An 18,320-nucleotide genomic window follows, 5' to 3' on the forward strand; every position below is an offset into this window, starting at 1 on the left:
GTGTTTTGAGTCCATTATGGTGAGAAGGCATAGTGACAGGAAGGAGATGGCCAGAGCAGAAAGTGGAGTGATAACATCTTCAAACAGGCACAAGAAACAGAGTGAGGCTGTAAATTCTGAAAGGTTTAAGAACTCTCAGAGCCTGCCCCTAGTGACATGCTTTGCCAAAAGGCCACACCTCCTAAAACTTCCCCAAACAGTGACCCCAACTGGAGACAAAATGTTCAAATACTTGGAGTCTGTTGGGAGGGGGGGCATTTTTATTCAATCACTACAGCTCTCCTCTCCATTAAAGAGAAGTGGAGTATCATGTCAGTACTCAAAAGGACATACAGGTATTTGTGCTGTGCTTGTCGAGACATAATGAATTTTTAATGGCAGTTTGTCATAATTCTGTTCCTACATTCTATAATTTTCTTTATTTTTATTCAAAAAAATTCCCTTTGACTTATTTAGTGTGTTTCTGTATTTACGATGTGTGTGTGTGTATGTGTCTGTGTCTGTGTGTCTGTGTGTCTGTGTGTCTGTGTCTGTGTCTGTGTCTGTATGTGTTACTCAAATTCCTTCTGGGAGGCACAAATGAAGTCTGGCTCCCTCATCCCTCTGGGCACAGGACAAACCAAGGTCTAAATCCTTCAAACTACAGTTTGGGAAACCAGAGTTTATTGGACTTATTTTACAAGCAGTGGTCAAGGGTTTACTTCAAGAGTGAAGATGATCCCCCCTAAGACTGCACTGGAACGTCTCCATCCCTTGCATGTATGTGACCTCCTGACAGCTGCACAAGATGGTAAGAACCCTTCCCTTCAGGCTTCCTCTGCATAGGTATCCTTAGTCCCTCCGCCTCGTGCACCTCGGGCTCACAGGTTGCTTGGGAGGTGTGCGTGACTCTCCCCGTCCCTTCTTTCTTGTAAAGCATCAAGGCAGGTTTGTTTGTGATGATCCTAAGCAAGTGGGTGCAACCAAGCTTGGGAAGAAGACAACTTAATGTCCATAGTCTCTCTTTCCGAGGACAATCTGTGCCTCAGTGTGTGTGTGTGTGTGTGTGTGTGTGTGTGTGTGTGTGTGTGTGTGTGTGTGTGTGATAGCTTTAACTGTCAACTTGACACACCTGGGTAGAAGGAATCTCAACTGAGGAATTTCCTCTAATGGATTGGCCTGTGGCTACGTCTGTGGGACAATTTCCTGATTGTTGGGTGATGTAGGAGGGTCCAGTCCACTCTGGGTGGTGCCACCTCTGGGGAGGTGATCTTGTGCTGAATAAGAAAGCATGCTAGCACAAGCCAAAGGAATAAGCCAGTAAGCAGCATTCTTCTGTGGTCTGTGCTCCAGGTTCCTGATCAAAGTTCGTGCCTTGGCTTCCCTTAATGATGGACTGTATTTGTAGGTCAAATAAGCCCTTTCCTCCTCAAGTTAGTTCTGGTCAGTGTTTTATCACAGCAATAGAAAACTAAGACAGTGTTTCTAATTGGGCATAAGACCAGCTCAAAAGGAGGGATTTCATGTATGTTATTGTAAACAACCAATTACACATGGCTTGAGACATCCTAGACCCTAGAGAAGAACCTACTTCTGTCACTTTAGACCAACACAATTTCTCACTATATTCTAAATGCATATCTTTATATTTTCAGACAAACATATCACTCAAGAGTTGGAGACTGTTACAAAGTTCCACAGATGATCAAATATGTAGAAAAAGTAACTTTGAGGTACCTAGAGCACAATGTACCTCTACACCTAAAACTCAAGGAACACTACAGAAGAGGGAACAGAAAGAGTGTAAGAGCCAGAGGGACAAGACACCTGCTGCTACTTACTTCATTCTAGATATGCTGGGAAAGCTGCACCAATGAAATAGCCACAGTATGGCAGTCTAACAAGGTCTGCATATAATGACCAAACCAGTTGACATACCAAGGTAGATGGAGGAAATTTCATGGGATCCCACCGCAAGATGAAGAGTGACAGGAAATCAATGGATACTCAGAGCATCACGTGTGTGTGTTTGTGTGTGTGTGTGTGTGTGTGTATGTGTGTGTGTAAAACTGAATTTTCCTCTATAAGGTGATTAACTGATTAGAGCTCCAGAGATTGTGGACAGTCTACAATGTTGCAGCTCAAGAGCCTAATTACCACTTATTTCAGGCTATCTTTAGTCCCTTAATGGTCATTTTCTTGCTCATCTCTGTTTTTGATCTGTTTGTGATTAACAGATTAAAAGCTTTCTTGCAAGGTGTTACTAGCAGATTAGCAGTTCCCACCAATAAAAAGCTAATACTATCATCAGATAGCATCTGAGATCCATAGTGAAAATCCCTGTTTTGCTATGACCTGCTTACTAAATGTATCAACTAACGTATTTAAAGTGTCATTATTTATTATTTGTCTTTGTTTATTATAGAAACTGTAAAACTGCTTCCACACTGGAACATGGAATTTGGGGTCACCTGAATCTGTTTCTGGGCCATGGTCACTCATATTTGGCTCTAGAAAAAAACTATCTCTTATCCCCTTTGAGGTGAGAATTATGCCTTTGTATTGACATGCGTGTGTGTATAAATATTTATAAATGTATGTTTATGTACATGTAAAAAGTAATCAAAGAAGAAGACATTGAGAGGGAATGAGGGGACATGAGAGGATTTGGAAGAGACTGGGAGAGAAATTATGGTAAGACTGCTCTCATGTATGATGTTCACAAAAATTTAAAAATTTAAATTAAAAAATATGCTTGAGGTAGCTTTTGTGGCCATTGAGTTTCTGAGCCCCTCACATCTCAAACTGAGCACAACAGAGCCAAGAAAGACTATATCACTCTCAAAGAAAACTTGCAATTCCCATACTGTAATTGAGAACTAGTTATCTCTTCAAAAATAACTTGCACACATAAAGGAGGAGTTATATCAGGAAAAAAGTCATTTGAGTGCTATCCATTGTATTATCCTCTCTTCTTGCAACAAATGTTGGGAAAAGGGAAGGATGAGCTGGAAGTGTTGGCTTGCTCCTCCTTAAGGCTGACAACTTGCAAAGCAGAAATAGTTGTTAGAACTGTGATAAACAGTCCTTCCTGGGATCCAAAATCTTGGAACTCCTGGGAAAAATCAGATAATGAGGAGAGAGAATATGAAATATATTGATAAATTATAATCTTAATATGATGTTTAATAGAAGCCATGGGAAATTTTATAATTAAGCATGCAGAGAGTGACTTTAAAAATTGTCCACTGAGAAAACTATGATAATCACAGTTTACTCACCATATCAACTGCTTAAACTAGAGAAAACTTTCAAAGAATCAATAAAAGAGGCTCCCATAGCCTGACGTGATGCTATAGGACATGAGGTAATTGGGGAGTTTATACACTACTACAGAAATATCTGTTCATGTTCATGAGTGCATGAGTGTGGAAGGAGGTCAGAGGACTTAGCCACAAGTGGATATACTTGCTGAGCAATTTTGCTCACTCAGTTTTCTTCATTTTTAGTATTTCCTATGTGAAATAATATATTGAAGTAGAAATTAAAAATAGAACAATTTTTATACTTGTAAGTTATCCATGCTGCCACTCAGCCTTGCTTAGAATTTTCATTGAAAAGTATTTAAAAGAATTAAGATTAGCCTCCAGTTGATAATATTTTAAAGATTTTTCAAATCTTTCACCCATTTCACTGAATATGGACAATTGAATTCTGTTCAGGTTTCAAATGCCATGACCAGTTGTTTCAGGATTTGGTTTTGAGTTTCCATAGTGCAACAAATCTTACATCACTACTTCCTGACTCACAATGATGATGACACAAGTGAAAGATGTTTTTTTCCAGAAGAAAAATGTGAACTCCAATCTGTGAAAAATTTCTAAGTTTTTGTTTGCAAATTTTACTTTATAGACCAAGACCTATAAACAGATGATTGTATAAAAGCAACAAATTGCAGTGCTTAGCTTTTTAAAGTATTTTATTATTATTTATTTATTTTATGTGAGTGAGTGTATTGCTTGCACGTATGTAAGTGCACCCATGTCATTCAATACCTGCGGAGGTCAGAAGAAGGCATCAAATCCCCTGGAACTGGAGTTATAAACAGTTGTTAGCTTCCATATGGGTTCTGGGAATCAAACTCAGGTCCTCTGCAAGAGCAGTCAGTGCTCTTAACTGATGAGTCATCTCTCCAGCCCCAAGTGCTTAGCTTTAAAATACCCTTGTTCTCACATCTAAGGATTTGGACCTAAGATTCACAAATCATAGAGAACATTCTTTACTTGCTTTTCTGACTCTCTGTAACTTCACTTAGTATAACAATTTCTAGTTCCACCCATTTACATGCAAGTTTCATGACATCAGGTCTTTTACTGGCTGAGTAGAATTCAATTGTGTAAATATAGCACATTTTTCTTATCCATTCATTGGTGCATTTAGGGACATTTAGGGTTTATTTTTTCCATGTCTTAGCTATTGCGAAAAGAGCAGCAAACAAACAGGGTTGTGCAAGTATCTCAGCAGTTGAATAAGTCCTTTGGGTCTATGCCAAAAAGTGGTATAATCAGATCATATGGTAGATTTATTTTTAGTTTTGTAAGAACTCTAAGCACTGATTTCCATAGTGGTTGCACCAGTTTGCAATCTCACCAGCAGTGAATGAGAGTTCCTCTTTCCCCGCATCCTTGTCAGCATTTGGTATCATTTGTTCTTGTCTTAGTTTGTTTCTCCATTGTTGTGACAAAACACTCTGACCACTACCAACTTGGGGAGGAAAGGGTTTATTTGTCTTACATCTCCCAGGTCGCAGTTCATCAGGGAGCCCAAGGTAGGAACTCATTGCAGGAAACTGGAGGCAGGAGCTGGAGTACAGGCCATGGAGGAACACTGCTTACTGACTTGTTCCCCTGACCCCTGCTCAGCCTGCTTTCTAATGCAACACAGGCCCACCTGTCCAGGGGTGGTACCACCCACAGTGGGCTGGGCCCTCCCACATCACTCATCAAGAAGATGCCCCTCAGACATGACCACAGGCCAGTCAATAGAGGAAATTCCCCAATGGAGGCTCCCTCAACCCAGGTGTGTCAAGTTGACACTAAAGCTATCCAGCACAGTTCTCTTGGTATTAGCCATTCTGACTGAGGTAACTGGATACATTTAAGATGAAATTTTAAAGCATATTTGATTTGTATTTCTCTAATTACTAAAAATGTTGAACACTTTTTAAGGTGTTTCTTATCTATTTTTTATTTCCTCTTTTAAAAGTTCTCCGTTCAAATCTATAGCCCTTTTAAGAATTGGGTCCTTTGCTTTCTCAATTCTTTGTTTTCTGAGTTCTTCCTATATTCTGGATATTAATCTTCTGTCAAATGTAAAGCTGGTGAAATTTTTCTCCCACCTGTGGGCTTCCTCTTCATTCAATTGGTCATTCCATTTGCTGTACAGAATCTTTGTAGTTTAATGAGGTCTTATTTGTCAGTTGTTGACCTTTATTCCTGAGTGACTGATGTCTGATTAAGAAAGTCCTTTATCATGCCTATATCTTATAAGGGAAGGTATATGTTTTTTCTAACAACTTTAGCACTTCAGGTTTAACATTGAGATCTTTGATCCATTTGGACATGATTTTTGTTCAAGGTGATAGTCATGGATCTAATTTCATTCTTCTACACATAGAGATTCAGTTTTGCAAGCATTGTTATTTGAAGATACTGTCTTTCCTCCATTGTGTGTTCTTGGTAACTTTATCAAATATCAGGAGGTTAAAATTGCCAATTGGGTCTTCTATTTTGTTCCATTGATCTATGTGTCTGTTTTTGTACCAGTACCATCCTGTTTTTATGACCATAACTCTGTAATATGGTTTAACATTTTTATGGTAATCCTACCAGTCTTTCAATTTGTGCTCAGGCTAATAAACTGCTATCTAATTGGGCTTAAAGTCCACTCAATGGGAGGTAAGTCATGTGTGGTATTGTAAACATAGCCAAATATACATTGTTAGAGTGGTAACAATGAGAAAAATCTTTTGTTATATCCTCAGGCCAACATGAGATATTATTGTATTCTAACTAGTTATCCTTATATTTACAGACAACTATCTCTCATCATTCACTTAAAAAGATTCTTTTTGCAACAGGTAAAGACTATTACAGAGTTCCACAATTGGTCAAACTCAGAGAACAAGTGTCTGTGAGATGCTCATCCCTAAGTTACACATCTACAATACAACCTCTATACCTAAGGCTCCAGGAACATAGCAGGGCAGGAGGCAGAAAGAATATCAATTCATCTTTCAACTCTCACCAGAAAAGCTTCTTCATGCAACAGATGATAATTAACCCAGAGTGCCAGGAATGGCCAATAAGGGACTGAAGAATGTTTGAGATTGGGTAGAACACCTAGACCAAATCCCTGCCCCACATACTGAGGGACCATTATGAGAGAAGGGGCAGACAGACTGTAACCACCAGAGGTGATGGATGACCACAATGAAAACCAGTTTTTGAGATGGCTGGGAACTTCTTCATATGAACTTATAACAATGGTGACAACATGCACAAGACTCTTGCAAGCAGAATCCAGACCAAATTCCAGCACAGGAATGTGGCAAATAGGAAAGAAGCACTAACCTTAGCTGAGGAACTATAGACAGCCAATGACTACTAGGAGAGGAAGAGTTTGTTTTCTTCAGGAGAATGATGCTAGATAGTTTGACTAAGCTCCAGTGGATGGACTCACACCAAGGCGTATTTGGGGTAAAAAACTTGATAAACCTTAATCTATAAGAAAGAATGCATAAAATATGGAAGGGGAGCTCTGTGGGAATGCAGATAGGGGAGAGCGGTATAAATATGATCAAGATGTGTAAAATTGGAAAGACCAATAAAAACATCAAATAATCAAATTATGATATACATACAAAATACTCTATAAAATTAAATTAAATACTCTTAAATCTGTACAAATAAAAGTTTAATTATGGTAAGTGGTTTATTTGCTCTGAATGTATATGCAAGCACCATGGGAATTTCACAACCATGGTGTGATCATGATTTCAAGACCCAATTACCTAAAAAAGAAAAATTAGAAATAAAGAAATGAATTAATCCATCTCTCACAACTTTGCCCTTATCTCAGTGTTATATAACACAGGATATCTTTGCATACAATTTGTCCAAACATTTGACAAAATGTTCCAATAGAGGCCTCATAACTACAAAGAAACATAAGTCATTAGCAGTGCCAAAATCATGGACTGATTGTACTGGGTCAGTATAAGATCAGGTCCTGTAATATAGAATCAGAGGACTTGAATCCATGCCAATCTAGACAACCTATTTGATCTCTCTGAGGTCAGTCTCTCACTGTTTTCTCATCTGTGAGCTAAGGCAGTTTTTAAAGCCAGCTTGATATATCTATTGTCAAAATTAATCATGCAAGTAGAGGTGGTGGGAAAAGACTGCATTCAAGTGCTAGTCTTAGAAGTACTTATATACATAAGTATGATAACCTACTAACTACTTCCTTAGACAATTTACTTGTAAAAATAAAACTAATGATATCAACTCATCAGGTTGTAGTGTTTGTATATGTAATATATTCAGAAGGAAGATGACACACAGCAAGTGCAAATTATTGTTTGATACATAAATTAGGAGTAGTTCCTATCATATGCAGGAATTCATAATACTAATAATAATTACTAATAATTATTAATATGTAAGGGTGAGAATGAGAACAGAGTAAAAAGGCTAACTTAAGCTCTCAGTTAAGTATCAGTTAAGTAGATATGAAGTGTCACATGACTGCATGAAATGTTTGCGGATTTATTCACAGGACAGATTCTACGAATATATTCTGATGGTTGCCTTCCTAAGGGCCTCCTTTACATCTCTGTTCCTCAGGCTGTAGATAAGTGGGTTCAACATGGGGATCACCACTGTATATAACAGAGATACCACCCTGTTCTGCTTAGTTGAGTAACTGGATTTGGGCATCACATATATGAAAGTAATAGTTCCATAATAGAGAGTGACTGCAGTGAGGTGGGAGGTGCAGGTGGAGAAAGCCTTCTGGCGGCCCTCTGTGGAGCGCATCTTTAAGATGGTGATGAGGATGTAGATGTAGGAGACACTGATAACAAACACTGTCACCACAATGATGGACCCTGCAGAGACGGAGGGAATGATTCCAACAATGGAGACATCTGAGCAGGAAAGTTTCAACAAAGGGGAGAAGTCACAGAAAAAGTGGTCTATCTGATTTGGTCCACAGAAAGATAAACTTAACAAACAACCAGTAAATGTCCAAGCATTCACACAGCCACCCACATAGGAAACCCCAACTAAGAGGATACAGATCTGAGGGGACATATGTGTAGAGTAGAGCAGGGGTGAGCAGATGGCCACATAGCGGTCGTATGCCATGGCAGCCAGCAGGAAGCACTCAGCTGTTCCAAATGTCACCACAGAACAGAGCTGGGCTTCACAGCCAGCCACAGGGAGGGCCGTTCCATGTACAATGAAACCTACAAGCATTATCGGTGTAACCGATGTGGAATACCCAATATCCACAAAAGCCAGGTGGCTAAGGAACAGGTACATGGGGGTGTGGAGCTGGGGACAGCTTCTTACTAAATTGATTATGCTGATATTTCCTACTAAAGTGACAACATATATTCCAAGGAAAAGCACAAAGAAGATGACACAAAGTGTAGAATCCTCTGTTAACCCCAAAAGGATGAACTCTGTCACGGTGGTATGGTTTCCAGCCTCCATCTCCTGTGTGAATTTTCCCTGTAGAGGGAAATGAGAAATCCATTTGTTTAATGTTCTCATTCCTCAATTTTTTTTGATGATTCCTGATACTCATTCATGCTAATCTCTTCCTCTACCCAACACATACATATCAGTATTCTGAGAGTTGGGTTTATTTAATATTTTATTTATTATTTTTAGTTTATGAGTATGAGTGTACTGTCTGCATATATGTAAGTACACCCATGTCATGCAATGCTCTCAGGGGTCAAAAGATGGCATTAGATACCCTGGAACTGGAATTACAGACATTGTTAACTACAATGTGGGCACTGGAAATCAAACCCAAGTCCTCTACAAGAACAATCAGTTCTCTTAACCACTGAGCCAGCTCTCCAGCCCTAAGGGTTGGGGTTTTTATCTCTGCACAGAAGGCAAATGACTGAGCTCATGATATCAAATCAAGATTTCTTTCCTAGGGAGGACTGCTTCCCAAGGTCTAGGTCCAGTTTCAATGATATTTTGGGATTCCCAGCATGCTCATTGAAATCACAGACAAACCCCAAGCCCTGTTTCCTCATCTCTGCCTTTGTCATCAACCACTTCTATATTTTATATTTTTGGAATGACACTCCAACCACCAAGTCGATTCTAACTATGATTTGGGAGCCTTCCTGGCCTCCATATTCTCACTGTATCACTCCTAGTGAAATCCTGTTGATTCTACCATTTATTTTTTAATATTTTCTATTTATTATTTTTATTTTATGTGTATGAGTGTATTGCCTGCATGTATGTGGGTGCACTCGTGTCATGCAATGCCACAGAGGTCAGAAGATGGTGTTGGACTCCCCTGGAACTGGAGTTACAGACAGTTCATAGCCACCATGTGGGTGCTGGGAATCAAACCCAGGTCCTCTGCAAGAGCAGTCAGTGCTCTTGATGGCTGAGCCATCTCTCCAGCCCTGTTTATTTATATTTTTATCTTTTCATCTCATCCTCTTCTTCCTGTGCCCCAGTGTTGTCAAGGCCCTGGTCTTTTCTGTCTTTATCTTGTTTGCTATCTTCTTTCCATTAGTTCTGGTTATAATTCGCAATATTATGCCATAGTGACTTGTTGCTAGTAAGAAGCAGCTGTCAAATGAGTCTTAATTCTTTTACTGCTTCCTTGGGTCTTGACGATGAAATTTAACCTCATTATCAGAATACTCAGTATCCTTTCTAACTTGTCTCTACATTTGCCTTTGTCTCTCAGGATGTTCCTGCTCATCACTAACCCTGACTCAGCTATCAATCATTCTTCTGGATGACTATTCTTCCTTCCAGGTCTCTTTCTCCTCAGAGCCTCCTCTGACTCCTAAGAGTGGAAGTGATGACTTCTCTTTGTGCTGCAGATGTCTCCTTCCACAGATGTCTGGGGGCCATTGTGGACACTGGGTTCTCGTTAATAGCTTGTTCACCTTTCATTTTCCTCAGTTACTACAAAGTCTCATCAATAACTGGTGTATCCCTTTTTACCAATGCCCGGTGCTTAGACATAAAATGTGTTGAAAACATTTGCTGAATGTGTGCATGATTAGTGGACTGAATGGTCTCTGGGAAACAGGAGATGGACATAACTTAGACTCCCTGTCGAAAGCCAGGCTTCTGAGAAAAAATAAATTACACAAAGAAGAATTTTAACTCATAGGAAGTGCTACAAGAACAGTATGAGCGATGGCTTGTTGTGTTTATGAATAGAATATATATAGTGATGTTGAGAGAAATCACTTGAAAATTCAAAAGAAGCATTACTTAGAAAATCAGTTACTATCACGCCTGTCAGTGACTAGAGATTTACTATATTTCTTTCCAAGATCTCTTCCTTCCAGATATATTTTAATATTCCTTTATGACAGTTTATATTATTTTTACTTTATAATATTGTGCTCCAATATATTTCCTCAGAGACAGTTTGTAGGAGTGGTATGATGGTGCACTGAGTAAACCTTAATTCAATGATTACCATCCCATTTGAACATTTATTTCCTCACAACCCTTCACTCTCAGAAGTAACAATCCTGTAATATAGATTAAGCCTCAGGGGAATAGCATGATAAGGCATGATTAATTTAAATAATAATAGTAGTGTTTTCACTTACTTTTCTTAAAGCAATAATTCAAAAGATGTTCTATGCTCCAAGATAAGATTATCCTCTGAGGGCTTGAGAGATGACTCAGAAGTTAAGAGCAGTGGCTTGCTCTTGTTCACAGCACCCTCATGGCAGCAAATAACTATCCATAACTCTAGTTCCATGGATTCCAAGGCCCTCTTCTGTTATCCATGGGTATTCCATGCACATAGTACACTTACATTCATGCAGGCAAAAACTCATTCACATAAAATAAAAATAACAAAATTGTTTTAAAAAATTATCCTTAGCCAGCCATGGCAGTCTACACTTCTAATCCCAGCACTCGGGATGTAGAGACAGGTGGATTTCTGTGAGATTGAGGCCAACCTGGTTTACATAGTGAATTCCAGACCAGATGGTGCTATAGGGAAATCCTGTTTCAAAAAGATTTTTTTTAAAGATCATCCTTATGACATGGAGTAATAAAAATACTAAACAAATTTTCTCCCTACTGCTCACTGACTTGCTAAGAATTTGGTCTTTTGATGACTGTTTTGCCACACTATTCGGACACAAAGTTCTTGTATTCAGAAGCAATCCTAAAACAGCATAAATAATGATAAATAACAATTATCATTAGCTAAGAAAGACACAAAAAGTTACAGGAGCCATACTAAAACTTTGGTAAAAATTAGAAAAGTTATATTTTGCAATATGAAAACATTCAAAGAATCCGAATAAATGTAAATTATTCCCGTCAGGTATTATAATATAAATTTAGATTAAGAATTTTCAGTGTCTGGAAGTTTTACATATGCACATCTTAGGCTGCTTTCTTCAAATACATAATAATACCTTCAATTAAATCTACTGATTTAAAAATCCTGTATTTTATTTTATTGTTTTGCATAATTTTTGATAACCAAATGAATTCTATTCTAAGAATCCTTAGCTTTTAAAATGTTTCACAGTCCATGAGCTATTTTAACTTGGGGTCAAATATAACAGTATTTCCATTTTGAGTATAATTATAATTTATTATATAAATATATATGATATATATTACTATAATATTATTAGTAAAATAACTGAATTTTGTGGTTACTTGTAATTTATTATATAATTATCACTTATAGTTATATAACTATAATTAATATTATTAATAAAGATCTTCCATTGTCTTGTCGGCACCCCCAGCCTTTCCCCAGTACTTGTCCATCTGGTGAATCTAATCAGCCTGTCTAGAGGTCTTTGTTTTGGGAAGATCAGCTGTTCCTCGTCTAGTAGCAATCAGTTGTCAATATTCCTTTAGATAAGATTGGCGTCTGCTGTTCATTTTCCCAGTTCTATACTGGGTTACTATCTGGGAGTCTTTTGAGTCACCCTGGTCAACAACTGAAAAGAAAGTATCTCTTACCTGTCATTGTTTCTTGTTATGTAGCCTTTAGCTATACATATGGACTCTTTAAAAATTATATGGACTCCTTTAATCCTTGGTTATACATTCCTTGTGGGTGTTTAAGACACATGCGCCAACATCTAAATGTTATTAGAAAAAACAATGAGTCTTTCTGTAAGAAACAGTATATTTAAAAATAAAATAGAGATTTTTTTTAAAGTTTAAACCTCATTCATTTTTGTCTTACAGGTTTTATACTGAGTTAAATTTTTTATAACTGTATTAATTCAACTGTGAACCTAAAAATGTTATAGCCACTTTTGAAAGAGATGTATCTTTGCTCTGGAAATTGTTATTGAGTACGTTAAAGCTGTAATGAAATGCGTCTTCTAATAAAATAAATACAAATAATAAAAATAAACAAATAAATAAAAATAAATAAATCTCTTCCAGTGTTCCTGAGTCATCGTCATAACAGAAATACTGTGTGAAACATATGCCAAACTGAGTGCTTCATAATCCATTCTTGGTTACATTTCAAAATGCATCTCACTTTTACATACATTGTTTTTCACTTTTATATTTTCAAGAAATGTGTTACTATGACGCTGTGAGTTTCTAGCCAAGGTCATTAGTTATAATACAGAAACTTTATTCTAACAGCACTATTAGAGTTCTTAAGGTTTTTAAGGAATTTAACATAAATACATGGCATCAGAATATATTCATTCCTTAAAAGTTTACAAATGTCTTCCTTTAGATTAAATAATAACTTAGTTTCTCTGATGCTATGGCTGAGGTCTTTAGCTAGTGAATTGTAAAGTGCAGTGAATCAGTAGTTGAACACCTGCAGCCCACTCAAGAATGTGATCTGGGACTGGATAGATGGCTCAGCTGTTAAGAGCACTGGTTGCTCTTGCAGAAGACACAGGTTTGATTCCCTGCACCCACAGAGTGGCTAACAATCATAAGTAACTCCAGTTCCAAGGGAATCCAATGCCCTCTACAGACCTCGTGGGCATTGCATGACATGGATGCACTTACACAAATGCAGGCAACACAGTCATACATGTAAAATAGAAATAATAAAAAAAATATTGAAAAAGAATGTATTCTATCTCTTCTTTGTCAAAGTGCATTTAAGTTACACAATAACAGATAGCTTATTGCCTTTGATGCTAGCTCTATCATTAAAAAATATTTTTAGGGGTTGGGGAGATTATTCAGCGGTTAAGAACACTGGTTGTTCTTGCAGAAGACCCGGGTTCAAATCCCAGCACCCACATGGCAGCTAACAACTATCCATAACTCCAGTTCCAGGGGAACCAACAGCCTTTCTGTCCTCCTCAGTCATTGCATGACATGGGTGCACTTACATGCAGGTAATACACGCAGACACATAAAATAAAGATAATAAATAAAATATGTAAATATATACATTTTAACCCTATCAATTGGTCGGCATGAGCTTAATGGTACAAACCATCTATTTTTTGCATAAAATGCTTGAAGTATTGACTGGAGCTTGCTTCCATTGTCTTCCCTTTTCTGAATTTAAGCATTCACAGTTTCTTTGGCCATTCCAATGTGATATGCTTTCAAGATCCTTGAAAGTCTCTTTGCCAGACCCTGAGCCTACCTGGGTCTGAGGAATGAGGTCAAGAACTGAGCAACATCCCTCCTCTTTGCTTTCCCCTTCAAGTAAAGTTCAGTGGACAAAATTCTGCTTTTTATGGTGATGCTGTAAGCATATCTGTACATACTGAGGCTTCCATGGGACTGGAGCCAGACAAGGCAGATGCTGGGCATATGACTATTTCTTTGGCACTTAGATTTTGTACTTGTATGATGTTGTTGAGAGATTAAAACAAATGGATTTTTTTCTGGGCATGGTGGTCCACGCCTTTAACCCCTGACTCGGGAGGCAGAGGCAGAGGGATACTGTGAGATCAAGGCCATCCTGGTCTACATAGTGACCAGCTGGGGCTACAGGAAGACCCTGTCTCAAAAAAAACAGAAAAAAAGAAAAGAAAGAAATGTCTTGTAACATTAAAAAATACTATCTATAAAATGCCCTGAGATATTTTGTCACAGACCAAGGTTAAGTAACCTTTTAAATTAAATAGAAATGAAATGTTGGTGGGCCTATTCGATGGTTTGAATAGAAATACAATATTTCACTAAAAATTTCATAGTATCTTTCACTATGAATACCCAGTATGGCACCACTGAATATTTTGCCTCCTTGCTTCTACAATAAGTCATTCCTATGCATGAAACACATTTGATTTTTGTCTTTCTTTTCCTCTCCATTGGACATTTAAGTCCCAGAGTTTTCTATTGACACACTTGTTTGTTGACCTGGATTGGTGACTGTAACTACTTAAATATTCTTTCCCTACATCTGTTAACCATATGTGTAGACAAATAAAGAAAATAAAACTGTAAGTCTAATCCAAACAAATATCTGGTGTTTTCTTTTTATTTCTTTTTCATAGCCTCAGCTGCTCACATTTAGGAATGGTTTTGCCACAGACATCCACATTGCCCTGGGTCTCCTGAGAAGAATTGTCTATGTATGCCACGATAACCATTGCACAGAGACTCTTGCTGAAGACAAGCTTTCCAAAGGATTCAAGAGCTAAAATGATTAAAGTATTTTGCTTTCAAATTCTTGAATAAAAATTCATCTTAACACAAATCCATGAAACTTCCACCTACCTTTTAGAAGCAGACCTATTGATGCTGAACTTCAAAGAAGGCTTTATAAAGTAGATATACTAAACTTGTTTCCATAGATGAGTACTCTATACCATGAAGCATTGAATGCAAAGGGGCTCTGGTCAAAGAACATAGCTACATGTAGGCAATGAGGAGGATGGAGGCCTATATAGTGGTGGGAGAGGAAAAAATGCTCTCATCCACATTGAAAATCCTCCAGAGCTATTGCTGCTTGTCCCTTTGAGAAAAAGGTCCGTGGGTTTGTTGTGGATAAATGACTTGGGAACGAAGTGGCTCATTAGGGCCTAGCTGGGCCTCCTCAAGGGCCATAGACATGCTGTGATGTCCACTGGATTTTTTTCCTTTTATAAATGAAAGTGAAGGAGACAATTCTTAGTTTCACAGAAGCATCTCTAATATTCAGAACAAGTTATCTCCTTAATTAGAGTTAATACAGTGACACCACATGAAGCCTATCTAATATTCAGAACAAGTAAGCTATCTCCTTAAATGGAGTTAGTTCACTGCCACCACATGAATCTGAATCAACTTGAAAAGAAGAGCTGAAAATAGAATAAAGAAAGCAGTTTCTACTTTGACTTGCTGTCCATTTCACTCCCAAAAAATAATTAAGCAACTACTGTATATATCGTATTGTCTCACATTTAAGTGCCTTGGACCTCTTTCTTCTCACCTCTATACACATCTTAAGAAGCTCTTCTGATGCATCTGAGAAGCCACATTCTGTTAAGGAGGCAGACAGTAAAACAAATATATTAAACACTTGGCTCCATTCCCCCATTACTGCACATCCTTTCCATGTGTTATGGGTTGACATAGGTGTCTCTGATTCTTACAGCACTTTGATAAATTCCAGTAATCACAGTATCTCAAAGAAATTGACTCTTCTGTGTACCACCATCCTCGTCTACTTTCCAGTTGTTCTGGAGCCAGAATCTTTTTCATCCTGCAACACACAGTTGCTTCAGGCTCCTTCTAGGATTGTCTAGGTCAACAAAGGAATATGTTCTTCAACACAAAACCCATCAAGTATTTTCTTACTTTACGGTTTGGCCCATTGAAATAAGATTCTATTTTGGGTCTTGATATGGCTCTGTAAATCAGTTCCAGTCTCTTTCAACTGCAGCCTAAGAACAGGCCTAACATCCATTGGCCAATGCATGCATCTATGATCATGGAGTGACCTGAAATTCTTAGCCTCATTTGGGTTGTGCACTCTGAAACAGCCCTGTGGTTAAGTTTCAGCTTGTTTCACCCTCACATTGTGATAGTACTACTTGCCTGGGAACTTATCCAATGATCCAGTAGGAGCCCTTCCATGGATCCAAAGAAAGCCATGACTGTCTACTCACATGATAATAGGCCCATCATATGCGGGACTTGAAGCAGAGCTCCAAAGAGCACAGAACTGAATATAGTGCAGTCATCCAAATACTAGAAAGGATTCACTAGAGCTCCAAATATAAGGTCTACAGAAGGCCACCCAGGCTAAGTTTTAGAAAATAAGAGACTGCAGAATGAGTGTCCCTGGATAGGACTCCTATATTAAACTTCAGTGTTAGTGTATGAACATAAGGAAACATCGACTTTCAGGGCACTGAGAATTTGCTTGTATAAACTTCCAACAGTGGTGACAGCATTCACAAGATCCATGCCAACTCAGACAAAAACCCAGCATAGAGCGAGAGAAATGGGCCCCAACCCTAGCCTAGGAATTATTGGCAACTGATTACTGCTGAGTAAGGGAGAGCAGATCTTTAAATTCTCTAGATATGCAGATTAGACTCCACTGGATGAACTTGTACTGAAGGACATCTTGGTACAAATGCTTGACCAGATAGGATTTAACATATATGACAAAACGCATGAAATCTGGTGGGGGATATGAGGGTGCCACGGACCAGCTCGGCGGGAGCACTCAGTCTGATGGGAACAGGGCTTTAAGGGAGTGGGCAAGGATTCGGCGATTGACAAACAGAAACAACACAGAAGCTGGTTGAATCTGAGTGTATTTTCCAAGCTGCAAGCATCAGCTTATATACAAAGCATAACTGCAAAATCTTTCTTTGTTTAATCAAGCGGTCAACAATTTCCTAAGAAAAGTTATTCCGAAAATAAAAGCAAGAGATGGGAGGAAAAGATTTTTATCTATTAATTTCCTAGTACAGACATCAGGTTCCTGTCTGTCCTTTGAGGTTTGGCAACTGTTCTTATTTTTAATCATTTGTGGTTTTTCGACTTCCTTTCCCTTTTGGTGGAGCCCAAAGTCTCCCATTACCTAATATATAAGCATATCCATATTTAGTTCTGACAGTGGGTGGCAGTTTTCTCTTGGTTTCTATGCTAGATCCTTTTCCTATAATCTTTGCAGCTAAAGGAATTTTAGCAAGGCGGAATCCATAAATAATCCTTCCTGTTGTAATTTATCTAGGACTTTTCAAGGATTCCTGTTCTTTCCTAATTTAACTAATGCCTGAAATAGAAGAGGAGTATCTGGAGGATGTGTGATATCGGGTGACAGTGTTCCAGAGAAGTCATCTGTGTCTAACTTTCTTACAGGCATGCTTGCTGACCTGAATAAGGACAATGAGCTACTTTCGTGAGCCAGGAACACAACGGCTACAATAAAGATAAGAGCAAGAGTAGAACAGCCAAGTGCACAGCAAGCTTTCTTTGCACAGCCAGTTCCAAGGGGCAATCTTCCTTGAAGTTTCAGCCTCAGTCCACGGAGAACCTCTCCTGGACTCCATTGGAGATGGCATGGCATGGGAGGACACAGATGGTAAAGGGGTCTAAATTTGATCAAGTACTATTATATGAAATACACAAAACTCAATAAAAGTATATATTCAAGAATAGAGAATTAACAATGGAAAAAAGCGTGGTTCTTAGGGAGACTCAGCTATGATTGTGAATTTTGCACTCAGCTATTAATTTGGACACCTTATTTGTGGTTTGGATGGGGTTTTATCCTTTATGCTGCTCCCCTGCTATTAAACACCAACCAACTTTATAGCTACTCATTTCCTACAGGCTGCCCTCGACACTTACAACATCTTTCTGAGCTTACTGTCTGAGTTGTTTCCTCCTCCTCCTCCTCCTCCTCCTCCTCCATTCTATTCTCTTTATTTTCTTCCAAGTTAGTATGTTTAAGGAGCCTGTCTTTGACATCATACCTTCTTCCTTGTGTTCAATGTATTCTTCAGTGGAAGCCATTCATCACGTTCTTAGTACAGAAGATTTCTGATTCTAACTACTACAATCTCTTCGACGAGTTCCTGTGCTGAATATTTATTTCTAGAATAAAACCAAATTTATATATATATA

The 18,320-nt window shown here is 38.3% G+C and overlaps 1 protein-coding gene across 1 annotated transcript; it reads right to left on the reverse strand.

Annotated features, from left to right (window-relative positions):
• Positions 1-7,826: 7,826 nt before the first annotated feature.
• LOC103734804 (olfactory receptor 491) lies at positions 7,827-8,759 on the reverse strand. The gene has a single exon (XM_008833875.1). The coding sequence runs from the start codon at positions 8,757-8,759 to the stop codon at positions 7,827-7,829; it is 933 nt and encodes a 310-aa protein (XP_008832097.1).
• Positions 8,760-18,320: the final 9,561 nt, after the last annotated feature.

Source organism: Nannospalax galili, unplaced genomic scaffold (assembly GCF_000622305.1).
Source record: "Nannospalax galili isolate Female #2095 unplaced genomic scaffold, S.galili_v1.0 scaffold2937, whole genome shotgun sequence".
Lineage (NCBI taxonomy): Eukaryota > Metazoa > Chordata > Mammalia > Rodentia > Spalacidae > Nannospalax > Nannospalax galili.